General features: G+C 43.3%; 2 protein-coding genes across 2 annotated transcripts in view; both read left to right on the top strand.

Annotated features, from left to right (window-relative positions):
• Positions 1 to 586: 586 nt before the first annotated feature.
• On the top strand, positions 587 to 15,475 carry CZH5orf63 (chromosome Z C5orf63 homolog). The gene is made up of 5 exons (XM_074166694.1): positions 587 to 636; positions 5,912 to 6,032; positions 9,336 to 9,392; positions 10,163 to 11,352; positions 14,370 to 15,475. Exons 2-4 carry the CDS (start codon positions 5,916 to 5,918, stop codon positions 10,340 to 10,342), a joined length of 354 nt encoding a protein of 117 aa, XP_074022795.1. The 5' UTR covers positions 587 to 636; positions 5,912 to 5,915; the 3' UTR covers positions 10,343 to 11,352; positions 14,370 to 15,475.
• A 2,867-nt stretch (positions 15,476 to 18,342) lies between these two features.
• Positions 18,343 to 23,540, top strand: part of MARCHF3 (membrane associated ring-CH-type finger 3) — a 79,218-nt gene continuing 74,020 nt past the window's right edge. The window contains exon 1 of the mRNA XM_074166346.1: positions 18,343 to 18,838. The gene's annotated coding sequence lies outside the window, so the exon portion shown is untranslated. The remainder of the gene's footprint in view (positions 18,839 to 23,540) is intronic.

Below are 23,540 nucleotides of genomic sequence, written 5' to 3'. Positions count from 1 at the left end.
GTAGTTCCCTGATACAGTCTAATAATGTGCGTGTGGAGGTTCCATTCTATCTAGAGGCATTCCTTTGTCACCCTGAGCGGGTGGCCAGAATGCAGGTCCGGCACATCCATCCGTGATGAAGAAGGTGGTGAGGCAGCCGGCATGGAGCAAGAGAAGCAGGGGAGCTCAGTGTGGCCCAAGGTCAATATTGCAAGCCAGAAACTCCCTCCAGCAGAAAAAACAATAGGGCACCCAGCTCTGGCTGAGCTCCCAGCTCCTGGTAAGTCGGGCAGCGCCGGCTGCAGGGGCTCCTCCGCCCCGGGGAGGACATCCGCAGGAGCCAGGGCAGCCGCCTCCCACCGGCGAGGCCTGTCGAGGTTTGCCTCGTGCGGAAAACAGAATCAGAGGCGCCGGGGGGCAGCTGGGCGCCCTCACGCGGGGCCGCCGGGCGCCGCGGGGCTCGGCCGGTGGAGGCCCGGGGCGGAGCGAGGGGGCAGGCGACCATCAGAGGGCGCCGCAGCGGCGGCGGGCGCAGCCTCCAGACGGGCCGTGCCCCACCAGGCCGCGCGCCCTTCCCGGGCCGGGCCGCGCCCCGCCCGCCGCCCCGCGGAGGTGGCCGGGAGCCGGTGGAGGGAGGCGGCAGGGAGCCGCCGCCAGGTGGGTATCCACAGCCCCGGCCTGTGGAGCAAGCCCGCGGCCTTCCCGGCTTAACGCTGGCTGGTGCCGAGCGCCGGGGCGGGCCGCGGCCGCAGGGCCCTCCCCGGGTTAACGGTGGCGGCGGAAGGTCGGCGGGCGCGGGCCTCGGGCCGGGCCGGAGAGGCAGGGCCCCGCCGACAGCGGGCCTGAGGAGGCCGCCCGGGCGCAGCAGGCAGGGTAGGGGGGCGGCGGCGGGGCGAGCCCCGGACAGCCTTCACTGGCCAGTCTCCTGCGCTCTCCCGCCTGCCTTTTAATGGGGTTTGACTCTGTCTGGCTGTAGAGGGCATTAGTTACTTAGAAACTATCAAAAAGAAATAAGGCTTTCCCATTACAGTAGGTAATGGGAAGACCTCTGGGTACACTCCGTACCCGGTGTGACTCGTCCCCAGCCCTTACCGGGGGAATGGATCATTTAGCTGAAAAGGTTTCAAATGGAGAATTTTAAAACAGGCTTTTAAACTCCATTACAGTTTTATCATAATGGTCCATTGTATATGCAAGTTCTTTAATGTTCAGAAATGGTCTCGTGGCCATTACAGCAGCCTATTGAATGTTTTTTAAATTGGCTGAAATTTTGGAGTGTGGGCCTGGGACCAGAATCTAGAAGGGGTACCTCTGGAGGGATCGCTAAACAAAATCTGTTGCACGTTAGGATGGAATTATACCTTTAATCTTTTCTGGGATGGAATGCATCAGATTTGGGGCATTTTCCCCCGTTTACTGTAGTTTGGCGGAGAAAATGTATAGAAATGTACAGTGACTGATACATAACATCACCTCACAGAAACAAATGGTATTACTGGTGGCATTTTTGAATTTTGAGTTGATGTAAAAACCTGATTTGCCCCAAAGACCTTTAGAGTCACCTGCCTTTGCAAAAAGTTCAAGATTTTCCTGTGTTTTGCATGCCTTCTCTGAAAGGCTGGTGGGTTGAAAGCCTTGTAGGGATCTCAACAGCTACCCGATTTGGTGTCCCTACTCACGTGTGCTCCTTGGTCTCTTGCTGTGGCACTGTATTTTCTTGTTCAGCATTTCCCTTGTAAGTAATCGGACTAACAACAGCAGACTGCCAGCAAGTTTGCTTTCTTTCATGACCATAGCCAGCTTTGAATGAGGGGCGGCAGAAGAGTGTTTTAAACCACCACTGATTTGGGCCATCAGCAGGTATTCTTACATTTGCATCTGCTTGCTTTCCCCATTCTCTTTCACTTGGTACTGTTTTGTCATGCTAGAATGAGGATTAAAGGGAGGGTAGGAGTCAGCTTAATAGACAAAAGTTTCTTCAAGACAAATAGCTAGGAAATGTCTAGGACATTTTCAATGTAACATTTTCCATGTTCCTGATGTGTAACTGTCACCTTGCAGAAAAAGGTGTCATTTGTCCAGGAAATCCCCATCTTCTGTCAAACCCAGATTAGGGTTCCAAAATCAAATACTACATGAATCTAAAGTGTGTACAGACAAATGCCTGCAAGTTCATAATAATTTCATCCTCGTGTATGTATACAAACCCATGGAAAACAGGACATAATCCTGTCCAGTTTGTTGATAATTATGCATATAAAACAGTAAACCACAGAGCAAGAGTATATCGGTAACTTGAAGCTGAGATTATTTAAGAGTATATAGCATCATTAAAAGGTACATAGTTGGAGAAAAAATCAGACATGCTTGTCTGTCCTTGATTGATACTAAGATAAAGTTTATACAGCTAATTATCTTGTCTAAATAATGGCTGGTTTTAGTGTCACATTTTATTTTTCCAGCAGATGAGGACTTATTAGGTGATGGAAATTCTATTAACAGGAAACAAGTCCAATTTGGCTTTGCAAAAGACAGCACGGGCCAAGTCCAGGCTTACAAGCATCATTTGTTAAATCATTCTGTAGCATTTTAGTATAGGGGAGGGTGAGTTCTGAAGTTTGCAAGCATCCTTCTTTGCATATTGATTTTATTCCTCGAACAAATCTTTATAATACTTGGGGGTAGGCTAAAGAGAGCTCCAGAATGGTTGTGTTGAAAGATTTTGTGTGTGTTTTCAGTGTTTTAGTTTCTTCGTAAAAAAAAGACATACAATACAGATGTGAGCTGGACGTGAATGCTGTGGGGCATCTGTGCGACACTTCCTTTTTGTCAGTGATGAAACTAGCATGGAAGTGACCCCTCAGGCTGGAGCTCTGCATTCTAGAAATGTTGCTCAGTTTAGCGCAGGCCAGTGTTGGGAACCTGCTTGTTCGCACGATGGTAATGTGCATGCACTAAGCACCCATATGGCTCTGGCATGCTGTTCAGACAAATTGAGCTGCTGCCGTAGATTTGCCTGATAAGTGATTGGATATTCGCTTTCTTTAGCTCCTGATCAATAGCAACTATACTTAACCCTAGACAATATTAGAACCCTTCAGCGTTTGTGCGAAACTGCTGCTATCTTTCTACTTAATCCAATAATATAAGATTAGTAGATTCGACTGATTTAAAAGCAAATTTCTATGGGGGTAGAGCCTTAGTTGCAGTCCTGTGAAGCTGAAGTTGCAGCATGCTTTAGTCCAGGTTAAATGCAGCAGATCTGACTGCCCTCCTTCCTAATGATGCTGTCTTGCAACTGTGGGCTTCAGAAGCGTAGGGAAATTAAGCTGTATCATCCGTACTGTGGGAACATGATGCCATCTGACAGTATCTCACCCTCCCTCAAGGCTAGCCATCTCAGACTGCTTTACAATGATAGAAGAGCAGAGCATGACTGGGGCCTGGATGGAAACTGGCATCATTTTATAAATTGAGATTAGTTCTTTGAGTCTTTTTGTAACTGGCATTACCGTATGGCCTTAGTATCATTCTACATAGGTGAATAAATTGACAGTCAGAACTCCGTTTTCCTTAGGTTATCTATAAAATAATTCATCCAGTCTTATGCTAACTCTGGAAACTGCAAGCTCTTGCTTCAGTAGTAGTACTGGTCAATGAAGATTTGGTCCTGAATTCCAAAGATAGTGTTGCATATAATTATTTAAAATTGGTAAGGAATTAAGACACTGCTAGCTTATTTCTTTTTGTGAAATCTTGAAGCTTCAGTACTTGATATTGCCTTACTCATTCCCCTTCAGTTGATGTTTTGGTAGGAGTTGTCCACTGGACTCAAAATTTGCCAGAAGGTGGAGGGATCAACAAAGTGGGTGTAAAGGAGTGAACCAGAGCCATTTTACACTCATAGATGGGGGAATAAGATACATGGAAATCTAGGCTTTATTAATTCTGCTGTTCACAGAATAATTTGGGGGCATTTTCCTTGTTTTGAAGGCACAAAATTTGGCTTGCTAGGCTGGCAACAAAAACATTCATTTAAAAACTTGCCAGAATGTGAACTATTTGCTTTGGCATTTTTATCTTGAATATGAGCAGACTGACGGTGCTGCAGTTTTTTATGCCAAAACCACATTCGTTCTGGGCATCTATTTACTGTGGACGTAAAAATTTCTAAGTGTGACTGACACTATTTACTGTCATCAAGATTTGCATTTTTCCAGAAGGTTCCAAGCTTATTTTTGTATTTATTATGTAAAATCCCAGACAATTAGATTTCCTCCTGGCTAAATAAAACCAATGCAGTAGCTGCCAAGGACTGTGACCAATGGCAGTGTGTGCTGTGCCAGTCACCTGCATCTGTGCAGTGACAGCAAGCATAGCGCTCTGCCCCTGCAGCTGAGTCTTACTGATACCAAGCCTACACGTACAGATGAAGAATCCTTTCTGTCCCAAACTGAATGGTAAACCCAAACCCTGTTTGTTGCAGAATACTCTATTTTAGACAACTTTATTTTTACGGTGTCAAATTAAAAAAAAAAATCTGATTCTTTCCTAGCACTGAAATTTGTTAACTCAGGCTATAATTTTCGAAGGGGAATACCTTTTCTTTGTATTTGCTCTTTTGAAACTTCTTCTGGAAACATGTCAAGTTACCCTCACTAGAGCCCTCTGGAAAAAAAGGTGTCTTTGACAGGTCAGTCAGGCTGGTGGAGCAGTGTCACATCACTCATTTGATTTTTCTTGTAGTTGTTGCTTAGAAACATAGCAGTTAAGTAGCATTAAGTTTAGAGTCCACTGCAGTGTTTTGTTCTTCCTTAGCCGTTACGCTGGCTAAACTGTCTCTCTTAAAACAAGAGATATAATATTAGTACTGAGTACTGTAATATTAGTACTGAGAGATTCAGTGAATGCATTAGGCTCTTTTCTTACTGAGCATTCTAAAACATGTTTGTCAGTTGCAGCATAGTCCTGCTCACACTTAAGTTGTTTAAACTTGTGCTGTGACATCGTGTGTTAGTGGTTAGTTTTAGTTAGTGGAACTACAGGTAAGTTGTGCCTGAACAGAAACTGAACAGAAGCAGTTTGGCTTTATGTAAAAGGGACTGATATTCCCAGCGTGAATTCTGATGTCAAGTGTCACATCTGCCGATAGTTCCGTGCAGACTCCTTTTTGCTTCTGCTTTTTGCCTTTCAGTCCTAAAATGTGTTGTAAAGGTCCCATTAAGACAGAAATTTGGAGGAAGCACTGTTGTTATTAGTGTTACTATGAATAGGTGACTTCAAGACTCCCATATGAAACCCTTCAACAATACTAAATTTATTTGAACTCTCCCAAAGAAATCACAAACCCATCAACATCCTTCATAAATCAATTTGCTGTTGCAGGAGGGACTCGAGGCAATGTACATGCTTTTAATGTTACCAAGTTAAATTGTTTTGGCTGTAGCTTCTTATTCACTGCAGAAAGCATTATATTAATATTCTGATTAGGTACAGATTATTTTTTTGATGGAATAATTTTGAGTAAGTAGAATATGTCAAGCACTGCAGTAAGATTACTGAGGTTCAAAGCACAGCACTTTGCATTTTGTTAATATCGTGTAATTCTAACTGGCATCTGTGCAGTTGAAACAGCATAATGCATTTATGTCAGCATTTGCGTTAGGGATTTTAAATGGGGCATTTCAGCAAGAAAACCTAGGGTATGTTTTTTTAAATGGAACTACGCCTTTTTAGCTACACAGTGTTTCTGGCCTGCTGCATAGTAAACGATTTTTCTGATGAATGTGTTGATACTATGAACATAAAAACCCTGGAAAAATGCTTTGATTGTGTGTATTTTAGAACTGTGATTGAATCACCACATTTATCTTAACATTAAATTTCATGAGCTATAACTTGCTGTAAAACAATTTTATTTTTGCCTTAACAGGACAATGGTGCTTTGTTTTCTGAGCAGAACACTGCAACTAGCAAGACATTCATCCAGTCCACTGGGGAGACAACTCTGTTCAGCCAGCGTAAATAGGCCAGTGTTGACTTTATTCACCAAGGTAAAAGTTGTTTACAGAATAAAGCTAGGCAAGACTGCATATTTATCAGCTTTGATATACATGAATCCAAGATGAAATGGCTTGGTCATGCTTTTTGTCCCCTTCAGATTTGTGCAATATTGAGCATTTTACTTTGAGGGTGCCTTTCGCATAAGGCTTTACAGCACAGTCCTACTCTCATTGTTGTAAGCAAGTAGTTATATCCAACAAATGAAGATTTCGAAATAGTTGTGTCTCAGTGATGCTATGGTCCATTTACTGGTTGAAAATTGTTTTCTAACTAGCAGTGTTTCATCCTGGAAATGGAGAACAATGTTGTACATAATCTGCCCAGGACAAGCATGAGCAGCCAAAGTAGGCTCTTCAAAGCACTCATGCTTAATTTCAGTGAGACTGAAAATATATCCAAGTAGTGTTGGTAGCGCACAAGGAAAAAGTAGATTGTGCTTTACCCTCTTTTTCCTTTACTGGCTGTGTAACAATAACAGGAATAAAACACAGGCAAAGTTTTGTCTGTGACATGAGCAGATAGTATTCATAAGCATATTTAGAAAACAGACATGATCAGCAGGAATGGTTGGTTGTGAACTGTCACCTTCCATGAACTGTCATTAAGAGCCTGTGTTATATGCAGAGGAGGTCTTCTGCACTTTTAGACAGGATGGCACACAGCGGGCTATACTGCATTTATATGATTGATGTAGCCTTCAAGAGGACAATAACTAGAAATGCAAAACACTGGGAATGTTGACATCATTATAGTGGTATTTGTTGGAGGTGGATACGATTAAAATATCCTCCTCCTGCACAATATTTGTTCATTCTATCCCTAGCCGTAAAGGAGGATCTAAACTGTGTAACACATGAATAGGTTAAAAAATAAAAGGTCACCATCTGTTTATTAATTAGAGCAATGCATGCTATTAAAGTTGCATCACTCTTTCCCCCTGCCTGATTCAGCATCAACTCTTTCATAATCCAGATGTGATAAGGTAAGGAATAATGAGCTTGCCTTTGGGTTAATAATTGGAAAAAAGCTCTTTGTATGATTCTTGCATCCTAAAATTTCTAACTGGTAAGACACTGTATGAAATCAAATTTTCTATTAGCAGAGTTCACGTAGTTCTCTGAAGTAGCCTCTTGTTGAGTGTGGTTTTAACTTAAAATATTTTTCATGTCTGATATCAGTGGCAGTTGAAAGGCAAGTTGCAGACTACTTTAAAATAAATCTAATCTACACTCTTAGTTTATGCTAATTAACTCTTTTTTACCTCCTTCCTATTTTAAGAATAAGGAGGAAAGAGGAGAAGGCAGGAGGGACCTATGACTTCTGCAGCCACTTCAAACTGATAGAAGCTAGCACTGCCAAATGTTTTCCCCCTCGTAGGCTCCTTCTATGCCAACACAAGCATTTGTGCAACACCTGCTCCAGGTTAAAAAAACCCTTTTTTTTTTTTTGCAAGGTTTTTATTAACTCAGATCAGTTCTCCTGTCTAGCTCTAGTATGCAGCTGTTTTACTGCTTATGCCAGCACGAAAGAAGCAGTGACAGGAAGATGGGTGTGCTTCCTTCAGCATCAGTGCCACCTTAAAATGACCACAAACCTTCAGTCTAAGTCTGCAGCATGAGTGGCAACTATCTGTAGAAAAAAACCTGTTCCTTCCACCACATGACAGATCTAGCTGTCAGCATGGCATATGTCACTTTGGGAAGGGGCTTTTATTACCTCAGCAGTAGGAGTCCCTTTTGCCACTGTAATAAGCATCTGAGAGAGAAGGTTGTCCAAGACAGCTTTATTCAGGCAGCCCAATTACAAATTAACATAAAGCAAGTGATGGCAGAGACCTACTGTTGCCCTGTTCTACTGAAAAATACGTACTAATATAAATGGACTTTTAAAACAGATTTCACTGTTAGCTGAAATAGTGCACTGCCTGATCTTAAACCAGTTCCAACCTTATAAGTACCACATAGTGTTTAAGCTTGCCATCAGAGGAGTGAAAACATAGTTTGCTAAGAGTCAACTTATTTTATCAAATGCTTTTATGTGAGAAAGCTCTCACATAATGTTATGTTAGAAAGCTCTCCACAGCTTAGGGGAACCAGATATGTCCTACTTTAACTGTAAGGAGCCTGGCATATTACAAAACTGATGTGCAGGATTTTGGGATGTTCTTTTCAGTCACCAGTATCGGGTATATCAGTCCTTCCAAAAGCAACAACAATTAGCAAGAGCACAGCGCTGTTGATCTTTGGCATCTTGCAAAGGGTTTCAGAGCATAAGGACTTGTCTATGTGGAAAGGGCAATTTAGATTAGATGTGAATTAAAAGCAGAGTATTTAGTCCAATTTAATTCACATGCAGGAAATGAGAAGTAGCTGTTTCAGAGTATACCCATGTTTAAACAAGCACTAGGAAGATTTTAAGTGGGAGGGAGAGGAGAAGGTCTTTTCCAAGTGTGAGAGGTGTTTCGTGGCAGAGGGACAGAGCCATCACCTTCACCACTGTATACTTTGCTATGTGAATTATAGGCCAAAGTCTGCCACTGCAAACACTGAAGCAGTGTGCCTTCATGTGAGTCACTTCTTCAGGTACGTACTGCTCTAATGATCACGATGCACGATCAGCAGAAGTCAGCTGTATAACTGTAGTGGAAAACATGAGTTTTCAAAAATTACAGGTTTTCTTTGACCCCATCACAGGTCAAAGCTGTTTGCCAGTTCTCACTGCTGGAAGTTACTGTCCTCCTAGCTCTGCAGGTTGGAGGATCATGCTTAATTCCCTTCAGGCAAAGTCAGCCAAGTCATCTTAAAGCACCTTCATTTGCTATTTGAACTGACCCAAGTGATTCGATCTGAAACACATTAGAAATTACTCATGTGACTTCCCCATTCCCCTTCTATCAATTCTATCAAATTCTTCTATCAAGAGTGGTAGCTGCAATTGTTTTCAGCTGGTGATAGCAATGCTTTGAATATTCATTGCTGCTGACCAAAAGAAGGGGTCTGTGCATGACCTTCCAAACCATGCCCTTGACTCAGCCTTTAGAAGAGCTGTTGAAAACTGTTAATTTGCACCATGAGAAAAATAATAGCAAATGAGAAATAATTAATTTCTGTGGCTGAGTAGTTTATTTTCTTTTCATCCATGATACACTGATAAAGATTTAGATAGCAGTAGGACAGCGTGGTACAGGAACCCACGTTTACAGCAATGATCGCTCCTGTGTATGTTACTTTACAGTACAAATAATCGGTGTGTTTTACTGTATGCATTAAGTTGGTCTGAATATTTTTCTTTAGCAACCGTGCCCGCTATGTGATGAAGCAAAAGAAGTCCTTGAGCCATATAAGGGAAGGGTAATGTATTGCAATACTGTATACATTTTCTATATAGAAAGAACAGTTAATCAGGATTCTTTCTTTGTAAAAGAAAATTGCTTGGATTTATTTGCATCCATTATTCTTTCATGGGTGACCTCTTCAAAACAATTTCAGCACTGATTTCCATAAAACTCATTATCCAAAAGCATTTTGCGACAATGCTACTCAAGTAAGTATTGGCAAACTAAACCAATATACACCTTGTCGCAGTAGTTTTTAAAACCACTGCTTTTGTAAATACTACTGCCTTGTCTGATAGAGGAGTTTGCAACTTTTATGAGCCAGGTAGCGGTATCATTTGGGAAGGATGTTAGTAAGTGGGGCTTCAAATATTTGAACTATGTGTGATTGCAGTGTTTGCTGTTCTTCAGCCAGGTTTTGATCTGTTTCTTGAAGGATGAAACTTAAGAGAAGCATTAAGAGGTGTTGCACTCTGCTGCCTAACAGGCAGCTGTTGTGTTGCCAGCTGCACATTTGTTGTGGTTGGTCCTCACAGGAGAGTGGTTCTGCACAGCAGATCAAGAATATTGTCCTGGACTGGAGAGAGTCCTCTGTGGACATGCAGCCGAGGATTGTGGACACATACATTTGGTACCCGCAAAATGGGCAATTGTCTACAACACAGAAGAATCAATGCCAAAGCACCAAGAAAACAGGATTGCATTTCTGAAAAAAATACTGCACAAAAGACAAGCAGGTATTGTTTTTCAGTGTCTCTAAGTACTAACATATTTTTTTTCTGTTAGTTTATTTTGCAGGAGGTGGATATTACCCTTCCAGAGAACTCAGCATGGTATGATAAATACAAATATGACATACCTGTTTTTCATTTAAATGGGAAGTTCCTAATGAAGCATCGTGTAGACATTCAAAAGTTTGAGGACAAGCTTACGAAGCTGGAGTTGCAAAATGATGGAAAACAGTGAAGAAAATGCAGCTGCTCTGGTATGGATCTGAAAAGACTGTGCATCATAATTTGTGGAAAAAAGCAGTATTCGTTATCTGGCCTTATGTTTCTTAGAACATATGGTACCAGCGTCCAAAAAAACTTGAGTGACTTGTATTCTATTTTGTGTTAATTATCCAGCCCGGCTGCACCAGTAGCAGCCTTTTCTGTACCATTCCTTTGGTGCTATCCTAGGCTGGCTTTTATTGACAGAATAAATGCTGGTCCATAATAGCAGATAAAGTGAAATGTGTTTGTATTGGGTTTGCATGGTGAGGTTTTGATAGTTGCGGGGGGGCTACAGGAATGGCTTCTGTGAGAAGATGGTAGAAGCTGCCCCCGTGTCTGATAGAGCCAATGCCAAGACAGACCCAGTGCTGGCCAAAGCTGAGCCAGTCATTGATGGTGGTAGTGCCTCTATAATGACATATTTAAGAAGTGGGGGGGGGGGGGAACCTGAGCAATTGCAGCTGGATAGAGGAGTGAGAGTATGTGAGAGCAACAGCTCTGCAGACACCAAGGTCAGTGAAGAAGGAGGGAGAGGGGTGCTACACGCAGCAGCCCGTTGTGAAGACCATGGTGAGGCAGGCTGTCCACCTGCAGCCTGTGGAAGTTACCGGAGGAGCAGATGTCCACCTTCAGCCTGTGGAGCACCCCGTGCTAGAGTAGGTAGATGTGCGCGGAGGAGGCTGTGACCCTGTGAGAAGCCTGTGCTGGAGCAGGTTTGCTGGCTGTGACCCCGTGGGGGACCCACACTGGAACAGTTCATGAAGAACTGCATCCATGGGAAGAACTTGCATTGGAGAAGTTTGTGGAGGACTGTCTGTGGTGGAAGGGACCCCATGCTGGAGCCAGGAAAGAGTGTGAAGAATCCTTCCCCTGAGTAGGAAGCAGCTGCGGAGACAATGTATGATGAACTGACCACAACCCACATTCCCTGGCCCCAGGTGCTGCTGGGGGGGACGGAGATAGAGAAAATCAGGAGTAAAGGTAAGTCCGTGAAGAAGAAAGGGGTGGGAGGAAGGTGTTTTTAAGATTTAGTTTTACTTCTCATTATCCTGATCAAGATTGGTGATAAAATCAAGTAATTTCTCCAGGTTGAGTCTGTTTTACCCATGAGGGTAATTGGTGAGTGATCTCTCCCTTTCCTAACCCACGAGCCTTTCATTATATTTTCTCTCCCCTGTCCAGGTGAGGAGGGGAGTGATAGAGCAGCTTTGGTGGGCACTTGGTACCCAGCCAGGATCAACCCACCACAGTGTGCCAAGATTGTTAGTACGTGTAAGCTGTAGGTCTGTAAGAAGCTTCCTTGACGAAGTCTAGGAGGCTATCCTAAGTGCTCATTTGAAATGGAGAAGAGGGAGTTTACTGCCAATGAAAAGGACACTTGATTAAAAGACAGCACACTCTCACTGAAGCAGAGTCACATCTATAGAACAATGATCACAATTTGATACAGCTGTTAATAACACAAAAACACTGAACAGCTTATTTTTCTTCTAGTGGGTTGAACATATGTTGGGCTTAAGTCTATGTTGTCTGCTACAGCAAGCTTTGAGCTCCTTAGTACTTGAGTTACTCCCAGACACAAGAAAAAATAAAAAGAGTGAACTATAATTGAGCCAAAAGAACCAAATATGTAATGAAAATAGCATTTATTAACTCCAAATATGTCTCTCTGAGTGCTACTAATTTCAGAGTGTAAAATGACAGTAAGAAACCCTAGGAGTGTCATTAAAGATTTCCTGGCCTAAGATATGGGACTTCAGCCTTAGACTGCAGTTATGCTCTTAAAAAAAATCCATGCTAATGTATGATCTTTTCCCCTGCTTAGGGATGCTTATGGCATAATTCTCCATCATTCCAAATCCAGTGAACAGAGAAAACATGTTTCTCTGATGTTATGGGAACAGTGCTTGGTCCTATGGATTAGAGTTCTGTTGTAATTGAGTCCAGTCATTATGCTTTCTGACAGAAAGGAATCACATTTCAGTTCTGTCTGCAGCACAACTGCAAATCCATTTATCATGTGGCAAGAATACCATTTTATCAAGGGTTACTGCAGTTCTGTTAGTGCATCATTGTCTATGTAGGGATGTGAGGCAGACAGAGAGAATGCCTAAGTTAAATATAGTTTCAGGAGGAGGAGAAAGACAGATTAAGGAAAAGTAAACTGTTTTAAGTTGAATAGTCTGTTATAAGCACTGGAGAAAGTTGTTGGTATTTTTGATCTACTTAATAGATCCTTTAACACAAACTAACCCCTACCTGCTGCATTTCTGTTCTTTCTACTATGATGGTACTCAGTCTTCTCTCATCACTAGGAATAGGGACATTTGACAGATGTGTCTTCACATATCTGGGGGGGGAGAATCCAGACAAAATAACCTGTTAGAACAGCAAACTGAAATTCATTAGGATTCATTACAGACTTTGGCTTTTGGAGTATGGTTCAATAAAAAGCTAGCTGATCTGCCATGGTAAAAGTGGGTGGTTCCTTTATGGCTCCACTTTACAGTGTCTTTTCGCGTTTGACAGATCATCTGCAACTCAGTTCTGATGTGTTCTGCAAGCTGATAAATTTCTGGGCAGTGGGGGGTGAGAAATTAAAACTTCCTTCTCGTTTAGCAACTCAGGAAGGGGTCTGAAAGTATCCAAGATTTCCCAGGAGGGAGAGCTACGCCCTTTTTGTAGCAGAGCTTTAGGTAAATTCAGCCGTCTCATCTGACTGTACCCTGCGATTTATAGGACTTCAGAAACTTCCATCTCATAGCACTTCACCCTCCTCAGGAGGTCTGCAGAGAGTGGCATCAAACAGGATTGATTTACTAGTTTTGCAAGAACTGAAGAGAAGCTTAGAAGTTTAAGCGTCTCCTTAAAACTGTTTAAGGCTTTTCATCAGCAATTCTGGAACTGTTTGATCCAAAACTGAAATTACAGCCAACTGTTGCTTTGAAAGGGAAATACTCATCCTGACTTTAAGTAACTAGTTTATTCTTTTTGTAGCCTTACTTTACTTTTAACGCCTGCTGCCTTACCCTGATGTGGTCGTTTACATTGTAGAGGAAGAGTAAATTGAGGAGATTGTTAACAAAGAACAAGCTGAAAAGTCTCAGGAGTGAGTGAAATTGAGTAACCCAGCAAAGCGTTAAGTGTGATGCTTTCCCCAACATGAGAAAAAAAAAAAACGCAAAACTTGAAATAGCAAGATGCTTCTTGAATTGTATGTTGCAGCATAGGTTTGCCCTGTCTAGAGTGCTTTTCATTACCATTGACAGAAGAACAGGACCCTAGAGACAAAAACTTCTATTTTCTGCAGTTCATAATGCTACAGTCAAACTTCTAAGTGTACCACAAGTTACTGTTAAATAATAGGTCTGAATTACCTCTGTATCAGCAAGCATCATTTGCTTTCCTTCCATAATCTGACACGGTTGCAGAGAGCCCAGGTTTTTCCTTACTAGGGCTTTGTAATAAGAGAACTGGCATACAGCACTTTTCAACCATAGTTCAAGCACTTTTCTAAAACATAGCATTATTATTTCAAAGATATGGAGGACAGAGGTCATGTGGACTTGCCCCATTTCCCAATATACATCACTGACAGAGGCTGGAATAGCCATCAGAGAGCAATTTGCCTTTGTTTTATTTTTAATAAGGTCTGTTTTGGAAAAAAAAAAAAAAAGGAAGCTAAAAGCAAACTTCTTAATCATATAGGAGATGATGAATCCCTTTTTCCTTATTCCCTCAGACTGTGGAGGTTTTATTCTGTAGCCAGTGCCAGATTTTTTTTCCCCCTTTATTTTTTAAAGCGAATGATAACAGGATTTTTATAATAGCTTTTGTCTTTATTAGTGAGATGGAGGTTTTCCATTCATTCTGGCTGTGGGTGCTAGCATATAATGTACAGGGAAGGGGGGTGGCTGCTTCTTCCAGCTCTTCTGGTGTACAATCAAACACAGCCCTGCATTGTGCATGCCTCAATCCTATTTTCGTTGTCAACACAGGTAACAGATTCAGATGCATGAGAAAGGTCCATGTAGACCCATGTGCAAGCAACAGGCGTGGACTCCAGGGTGAAAGTTCTATGGTGTGGAAAGATCACTGCCAGACACTCTTCTCCAAATGCCACCCTGTCCTTCCAAAGCCAAAACATGAGATATACTGCCAAAACCTTCCAACGGTATCAGAGAAGATGTCACTATTCTACTGTTTTAGAAGCCCTAGTCTCATCAGTTTGGACACAAAGACAGGAGGTGGAAACATGTCAATATGGAGCATTGGTGGCACACCTCAAAGAAGGAGCTGTGTTCTAATTGTTTCCAGATAAAGCACCGCATGGACAAGGTGATGAGCAAGAGGCTGACAGTTCATTTTGCACCGTAGGTGCTACTGCAGGTTTTGTATTGCAAAATTAGGTTGTGTCAAGGTTGCTGAAGATGTTATTCCCTTGTCTGTTACCTTCTCTGAGGAATACAAAATATGAAGGAAAAACTCTGGGAGGCCACCTTCTCTTCTGAAGCCAGCAGCTCTGCTCAGTGGAATAAGGTGGCACTCAATGACTATCTTCACATGTGAACACTTAAGTGTTCACATCTTTTAAGTAGTGGATCAGAGAAGTGTTTCAGCACTCCATTTCCCTGCCATTATCAGTCCTAAAAATAGTCATGTGAATTTGTGATCCCACAGGCAAAATAATTTATTAACCTCAATGGGACCTGAATTTTATCTCAAATAGTTAACTGCTTTCCATTTCCTTTGACATGTGAGGAGACTGAACAAGAACTTAGCAAGACTAGCAGGTCTGCCACCTTCATTTTCGAAAAAACAAGAAAGGATGTATCATACGTAAATTTGTGGGGTTTTTCTTCTTTTGGAATATAACAAATGCAGCAGGCTCCCAACACATGCATCTATCTAATCAAATGTGTTAAAGTATAACCTTAAAATGAGAATATGCTGAATGTGTATTTATGGAGGCATATGCAACTCTGTGAAAACTGGCAATTTACTCTTTTGACAGTGAATGTTGGCGGGAGTGCAAAGCTCCGTAATGTACTATCTCTGTAATGTAAAAAGAGCTTGAATACAAGATGAACTTATTTATCTGGCCAATTAAAAAGCACATACACGATGTCCTATCTTCTTCCAGTAACTATAAATAACAAAAAGCCACCAGGCTTACTTGCTTATATGTTCTACTTCACCAGCTCTTTATTTGTGTCTTTAAATCATACACGGTACATGGACAGCAATGTCATACTTCTTGGAGCATAGCACTCCTAGCACAGTGTCTTCCCATCCACACTGGCCTATGATACATAATCTCAGATTCCCTCCTAGCTCCTTAAAGAAAGATCATTTCATAAAGCATTGTTCTTACTTATATTGTATTTTTTATCTCTCTTATTAGTGTCTAACTCCCCAAAATAACAAAAATCCTGCTTGTAGGCTTAGCCAATTATGAAAGTATGAAACTCTGCTTCAGTCTTGTGCGTGCATTCATCCTTAATCACATGGCCATCTGGATTAACTAGGAGTGCAGCAACACGTGGAAGTAAACAAAGCCACATGTGCAAATGTTTGCAAGATCATAGCTTTTTTTTTTTTTTTCCTGCTTAGCGACAGCATCATTTTCCAGTCAGCTTTGCTCTATACTGTACCAATACCATGTCTGTTTTCTAACATGTCCTGCTGGCAAGAAGGCTCTGTCCCATTCTTGTGAAGTTGCTGGACCTTGCATACCCAAACCTGATTTCTTGCAGGGCAGGACTGGAGCTGTGAGATACACCTGAACAGAGAAGTTTCAGTGATTAGGAAACTCCAGCTGAATACTGACTTGTGCTGCCTTGGCAAAAGGCAGGGTAAGAACAAAAACACCCTCTGTCCTCTACCCTCACCTCTCGCAGCATTTCAGATCAAATTCTAGTTCTTGGTCTTTATCTTCAGGCGATACATGACACATGCCCAGTTTATCCAAAGGGTAAAATGAGTTCCCTCAGGAGACAAATACTCTTGGGTGTCTGTCTTGTCTGCAGCGGCGGAAGGCACTCCATGTTTTTCCTTCAGGTTGCCTTTTGGATTGTATACAGTTGATCAAAACTCTATGCGCAGAATATAAAATAAATCGCCCCCAGTCATACACACGCACAAATCTTACTGCAATGAGGCACAACTACACTCACTTCTTCTGGGAAGGAGGTGAAGGAACAACAATTGACATTGATTTCTGGAATGCACCTAGATACTGTGGTGATCAGGGCATGTAAAACTGCCAGCTTTATTTCAGGGCCTTACTATAGGCCATATATTTTTAGCCTGTCTCCTAAAGAAATGACACTTGGACCATCTAATTGTGTATCAGTCCAATTCTTTTCCTTACCTTCTCCCTTTCCTCTCTGACTCCTTCCCAGGAACTTAACCCAGGGAGAATTTCAACGAAGTGATCCAGCTGGAGTGGGGTTTTTTTCAGCTGTTACATTCCTACAAGTTTTCTGAAGATCTGTTCCGAAGAAGGTGAGAGAAATCTCTCCATCCATGTCCCCGTGTAGGTAAAAAGCGTGATGAAGCTGCCATGCATTTTGGCCAGCTGGCTGCTCCCAAGCAAACAGCAGAAGGGGAGCTCTGTACTGGCTGTGACATTTAACATCTCTCATCCAGAAGGCATATCACAGCAAATATGCCAGGGACTCACATTGCTGCAGTAGAAGGAGGTTTATGGGATAAAGGATACCAATACAGTGGTAACAAGGCTCATTAATTTTGTTTCTCACAAAAGAGACTGTTTAGGTGGAGGCAAGTTCTTGAAACACATCACTGCAAAATTCAGACACTTCAAGACAAAAAAGTGGTCAGAAACCATACTTATACACACAGATTTGATGTGTGTATAGGTCTAGATGCATGTTGAGGCGAGGCATCCGCGCAACAAGGTCTCTGTGGTGGTAAGGGTTGTCGCAGTGGGTCCATTTGCAAGGCTGAGTTCCAAGAGACTTTATTAATGTTCCCACTCCAGTGAGTATCTACATTTCTGCGCAATTTAACTTACCTGCTTTCTGCCAAGGTTTACTGAGTGACTCCAACAACCAGTGTTGGGCCCTCTCGTTTTATTTTAATATGGTGGTACGCAGCTTCTGTTTCCACCTGGAAGAGCACCTGTGTCACTGGGGGTGAACACACAGCCAGGAGCAAAGATAGGTGGGGGATTTTTCCTCCACTGACAGGAAAGCAGAACAAAGGCAAACCCCCACATGATTAGGCTTCTAGCAAAATTTAAGTATATTGTGGTGTTTTAATGTGCAGTTGTGTCAAGAGAACGCATCAGTTTTACAAAAATACAGCCAAACAGTATCTCAGCCCTGCAATGTTCATTTATTTTTGAACAAAGAAAGCAAGGTTGCTTGAGGAAGGCCACGAAACATAGAACTATATAATTAGGCAAACAAAAATATTAGCCTTCAGGTTTCCCTTCGGTTAGTCATTGCTATCTTAGGAACTTGGGGCTGTCATTTTCGATGCGGCTTTAACCAAGTTTCAGCGACTTGGACATTTTCATTGACATCGGCATGAGCTTGGCAGGCGCAGAGGTGCAGCAGGCTTCCAAGAGCCTTTTTCTCTCAGTCTGCTGGGAAACAGGTATTTCGAGGTTTTAACTTTTTTGTTTGTTTGTTTCCCACGGGAAACTGTTGAATTGCTTTTCCAAGGTGTTCGGTTGGATTTTTAATCTAGACTTGGGTCTCGCACTGTTCCCGCGAACACCGAGATTTACCGGCGGCTCTCGCTCCCGGGCGGCCCCCGGTTCAGGCTGGTACAGGTGCCGGCCGGGCTGGAGGCAGGGGAAGCCACGGCGCCCGCGGGGGCCTTTAACCACCGGCCCTTTGTCTCCCTGTGCTCCCCGCCGGGCCGGGCCGGGCCGGGCCGTGCGGGAGGGGGCGGGACCGGGACCGCCTCCCCCGCCGCCGCTCCGCGGGTCAATGAGTTGTGAGAGGCGGCGGCGGCGCCGCGCTGCAGCCGCACGGCCGGCTGCGGGCTGCGCGGCGGAGGGGAGGGCGGGCGAGAGGGGACCGCGGGAGCCGTGTCACGGCGGGCTACCTGGGAGGCACGTCCCCTATTTGCAGGTGGCCGCGGCGAGTAGCGGCGGCGGGAGGAAGCGTCTACCGGCGGATCTGCCGCCTCTCCTCCGCAGGGCGGCCGCCATCCGCCTCCCCACGCACGTCGCTGGTTTCCCGAGGGGCCGCCGCCTCCGAGAGCCCGGCTGCCCCCCGCAACTTGGCCAGCCCGGCCCCGCCGCTGCTTCTCAATCCGGCTGTGGAAATACACCGCGCCCGCGGCAGGGAAAGCGGCAGCACCGCCGAAGGACGCGTCCCATCCCCGCCAGGAGGAAGAGGAGGAGGGGGAGGAAGAGGTCTGTGAGCGTCTGCCCGCGCGTGGATTGATGGCAGCGAAGTCCTGTGGCGCCAGCCGAGCCGAAGGCATGGTGCGTGGGTCGCTCGGGGGCTTTTTTGTTATTTGTTTGGCCGTTTAGTTTGTGTTTTGGAAGGACAGTTTGAGGGTCCGGGAAAATGAAGTAAGTATAATTGGACACATGCAGATTAAAATGCCCGGCTCTGGGAGGAGTGTGTTATCTATACAGAGATGAATTGCTACGACTATGTTTTTTGGTTTTGTTATTTTTTGGTAGTGTAACTGAGGTTTAATTTTAACCCTATCATAAAAAAATAAAACCCAGTACCAACAGTAAAAATGTCCAGGTTGAAGTGGTCTAGCTGAAGACTCTTTAAGCCAGAATTACCTCCTTGATTTTTCCGAGGGAGTTGCGGGGAGACAAGAAACACAGTTTCTGTTACGGAGGTTGTGACAAACCCTAGACATTTCTGAGATTCAGCCCTGGAGTTTCATATTCTTCTGCCTTTTTTTTCCTTTCTTTTCCTTTTAATGGCCAGGGATCATATGGCTCTTTGCAGATATAAGGGATTATGAAGCTGCTCAGTAATAATGCCTGCATATGTCAGAGGAGTTTAACTTTCAATGTCAACTTTAAACTTAATTTTAACCCTGTGTTGTGCTCATCTTTGGACATGGGCTGTTGGTCGCGCGTGCAGGAAGTATGCCAAGTAATGTCTCAACTCTGACTGTACAGAGTAATCTAGCCATTTCGAAGTCATGAAACCAGTGAAAGCAGAGGGTATTTATCTGTTAGAAATGGCTGGTTTTGGCAAGGATATTTACATCCCATCCAATGCCCATTGAAATAAACAGAAAAACTCTCGCTGATGATGACTCATGTCTGTGGGCTTCAGACCAGGCTGCCAGTGCACAGTGTTGGAAACGGGCTGGTGCTGATCCCGAGCAGAGCACTCCTGTGGGTAACCCTGTCACGGTCCCCACCATTTGTAATGGGAGGAGGATAAGGTGGAGAGCAGCAGCAGCAGCAGCAGACAACAACTAGCGGGATTATGGCTTGCTTTGTTTAAGTGTATTTGCCAATAATAAATAATCTTGGATGTGCGTTCTTTAGGGTTTTAAATGTCATTGACCTTTAATTAATTGCTAATGGCTTAGTCTGTTGCAGTCTGTTAGGCTGATGAAGCAGCCAACTTGCAACTTGTCTTTCTGTGTTAATGACTATTGTGACAGTATCTCGGAGTGTACAATGTCTGTTTTGAAACTTCCAGATGATGGAGTACTTGCGTGTAGCAGTTACAGCCTTACTTGGGCAATAGACTCATCTGGAAACATAGAGATTAGGTGGTTGCCAGATTTCCCAGACAGAAGGGACCTTGTCTATTGTCTGTTCTGATCTCTTGCTTATTATAGGCCACAGGATTTCACAAGGAAATTCTGTATCAAGCCCATAACTTCTGTGTGGTCTCCACTTGCCGTTAAAGACAGGCTCCATCCACAGCAGGGGTTCAAGCACTTTCAAACTGTCTAGTGGCTCACAGGCTTGAGCTCTAAATGGGTGAGTAATATCTGATACTTCATGCCTGTAATTAGTATGAGAGCTATTTTGGTCTATCAAAATATGATTTTGCATATAATGCTTATTAAAACACATCAGGATAATTATAGTTCTTGTGGTGCATTTCTGGCAGAGCTGCCTTCTCCTCCTTGCATGATGTGAAATGCTGTCGGGGGCACCTCAAAGTGAGAGCTTCCTGTTGGAAAGTTTTTTATTCTGTCTGAGCTGTGGTGCAAAAATGATACCCTGGTTTCTTCTTTTCTGAATTTGCCTGTCGTGCAACGATCATATTCTGGTGGGGCTTTCTGCCTTACCTTGCCATTGCTTTCTGCAGAAAGAGGAGAAAATGCTGTGAGTCCCATCTGGACTTCTCCGCCCTGCGTGGGGTTGGGAAGGTGGACTGCTTCTGCTATCCCATGGCCTGCTGGTGGCCATTGTGGCTTCCCATTAGATGTAGCTTGTAAGATGGTTCCCACTATTTTTTCGCCGTTGGATGAACCTTGCTATAGAGCATGGATGAAAGCAGCCAGGGTGATGTAACACCACCTCTGTGTGAGCAGATAGTTAAGTCTTTTGGAACATGTTGAAATGGCATAGGGCAATGGGTATTATGGTACCCAAGAGAACTCCAAAGACAGCATACCTAATTAATGCAGGTATGATAGCACACTCTGTGTTGTAGCTGCAAATTTTATTCTAAAATTCCGTGTTCCACCACTGGTTAGGTGCAAATACTGTAGATACTGACCTTCAAGACCCTGCCTGACATTAGTCTGTCTGTCTGTCTCCAGTGGCTGGACAGTAGACAGCAACGCTGTTTATTTTGCATCCTCCTTTGACACTGCTGGCGTTGGCTTAGCTTCAAATGTTTCATATGCGGTTGAAGATTAAAGAGGTAACAATAGCACGGCCCCCTGGCAGAGCTCTGCAAAACAAATAACACTGCTTAATATCATGCTGTTGTGGGGGCAGCCCTGACTCTCCAAGAGGCAGGAGAAGAAAACATGGAAAATAAGGGGGAAGTCAGGGAGACAATTTTCCAGCTTGCTCAGTTCTTTTCCCCATAGCTGGGAGCCAGTGTGACATGTGGATGAAGTAAGACCTCGCAGAGAGAAAAAAGCCAGTCCTTTTCGCCGAACTTCTGGCTGCAGCACTAGGTAGAGATGAGCAAGCTCAGGTACTGGCTGTGCTTTTACCATGGTCTTCACACACACTGATTTATTTCCTGTATTAGTGTGCCCACAATGTTTCTGGTGTCTCAGCTGACTCCCGAAACACTAGTTGTAATGTGTACATTCACAACCTGCAGGGCTGCATTGGAAAACATCAGAAGGAAAAGTAGGAGGGAAAGAGAAAACAACAAAGACAGCGGGGAAGAGAGAAAATGTGGCATGTTGTTACTGAAATATGGGGCTTATCTAAAAGGAAAATCCACATATGTCTGCTCTCTCTTTTCCAACACCTTCCTGAATTTGTGTAGAGTATTACTTGTTCCTTCTCTGCAGTATATAAAAACTCTTCCAGAGATATGCGTAGTATTAGAAACTTCATCTACATTTGAAAACACAGCTAACACCTGCATGCCTTGTTCTTTGCAATTAGTTTTTTTTCTCCAGGTCCCTTGACAGAAATTTTAAAGGCGTGGTTTTTGCCAACCTTCTGAATGGATGCATCCTCATACTGTCATTGATGGAATGACATGTTACCCTAAAGATGACTCCAGCTAGCTAGAGCAAGCCCAGAAGAGCCGTTGTGGGCATCCTTCGTTTAAAATAGAACATAGATTATAGACCAAGGAAAAGTATGGGGGAACGTTATAAAGGTAGGCACAGCAGATTTCCAGTGCTGAGGGGAATGTCCTGCTTTCCTTCTGGAAGCTGGCAGGAAGAAATACTGCTGCTGCTTAGAGCCACAGTCTTAAAGGGAGGAAAAATATTAATAGCACTGTGCAGGAAGGTTTGTCACAAAATCGAAGTACTGAAAATCACCAAAGAGATAATACAAAGTAGAATGCTTATCGAGGAATTCTTTCCCTACCCATATGTCATCCTTGCTGTGTCCGTCCACTCGGTGCTGTGCTGTAGTTATTTCTCAGTTCCCTTACTATCATACACCCCTTCCCACAGCATAGTGTCTTTTCTCTCTCTTTTTTCTCATTACTGAACTTGTTTTCACATGAATATAAAATAACAGGAAGGGAAAAAGAGCTAGTATCTCTCACTTTGCTCTCAGTTAAGCTTCATGTAAGGCATTGTGGACCAGAATTAATTCTTAATTCCAATTATATTTTGTGTCTTGGAGATATTGGTGATATTTTCAATTTCAGACTGATACCTCTCCAACTTCCTTTTTTTTTTTTTTTTTTTGCTGCAGCAGCAAAGCTCTTAAACACATGCCTATTTTTAAGCCTGCCAGCAGTCCCTTTGACTTAATTCAGCTGAAGGGCCCAGGGTGGCCAAGGGCATTAATTTAATATAAAATTCTCACTGGCCTAATGGCATTCTAAGTGGTTGTGGTTTGTTGGGGTTTTGAGGGAGGAGGAGAGAGGAATGAGCTGTTTCTTCCTGAAGACTACCACGATTCTGCCATAGCTCTCCTGGGTAAACTTTCAAAATGGGAATTCTTGTTATGTTAAAAATTCTAGTCTCTTGGTACTTGCTTCCATCCTGAAATTAAAGTCTTTAGTGGAAAATTAAAAAAAAAAAAATCCTCCTGGAAATATCAGAACATCTAGTTTTGGTGTTTCTAAGGGGAAATGTTTAGTTTCCAAACTTTGTGTTTGAGGTCAGCACTAATCCCAGCACAAATCCATTTCAGACTAACAGGGTGTTCCCTGATCTCTTGAGTACCCTTGGTGTCCCCTCCTGGTAGAGCTCCCAGGCAGGGCTGCCTCTCCTGTGGGACACTGGGATCTCAGAGGTACTCGCAGATTGATGGTTCCTGGAAACTAAATGCTTAGATTCAGACTAAGACCCGAGACAAAATGCCTCAGTATGTTTTTCCCAATATAAGAATGTGGTATCCTGTGGGTGGACTACTTCATGTCGACAAACTTCAGTTTTTGGCGTGAGACTCATTCATGCAAAATCATTTCACCAGGCCTTGTTTATTACCATTAAGCAACAGCATTTTGAAGTGGAATTAAAAATGGTAACATCCACACAACACTTCATTGTAACAAAACCACACCTTAAATCTGTCTCAGGCATATGCAGTA

This window comes from Numenius arquata, chromosome Z (assembly GCF_964106895.1).
Source record: "Numenius arquata chromosome Z, bNumArq3.hap1.1, whole genome shotgun sequence".
Taxonomy (NCBI): Eukaryota; Metazoa; Chordata; class Aves; order Charadriiformes; family Scolopacidae; genus Numenius; species Numenius arquata.
The sequence above is the reverse complement of the archived record's forward strand: the minus strand, read 5'-3'. Positions and strand labels throughout refer to the sequence as shown.

Bases quoted from the DNA above. Each gene is read 5' to 3' on its own strand.
- CZH5orf63 (XM_074166694.1), top strand. From the start codon at position 5,916: ATGGTGCTTTGTTTTCTGAGCAGAACACTGCAACTAGCAAGACATTCA. The intron at 6,033-9,335 runs GTAAAAGTTGTT...ATTTTTCTTTAG, and splicing joins TGTTGACTTTATTCACCAAG to CAACCGTGCCCGCTATGTGA. The intron at 9,393-10,162 runs GTAATGTATTGC...TTTTTCTGTTAG, and splicing joins TTGAGCCATATAAGGGAAGG to TTTATTTTGCAGGAGGTGGA.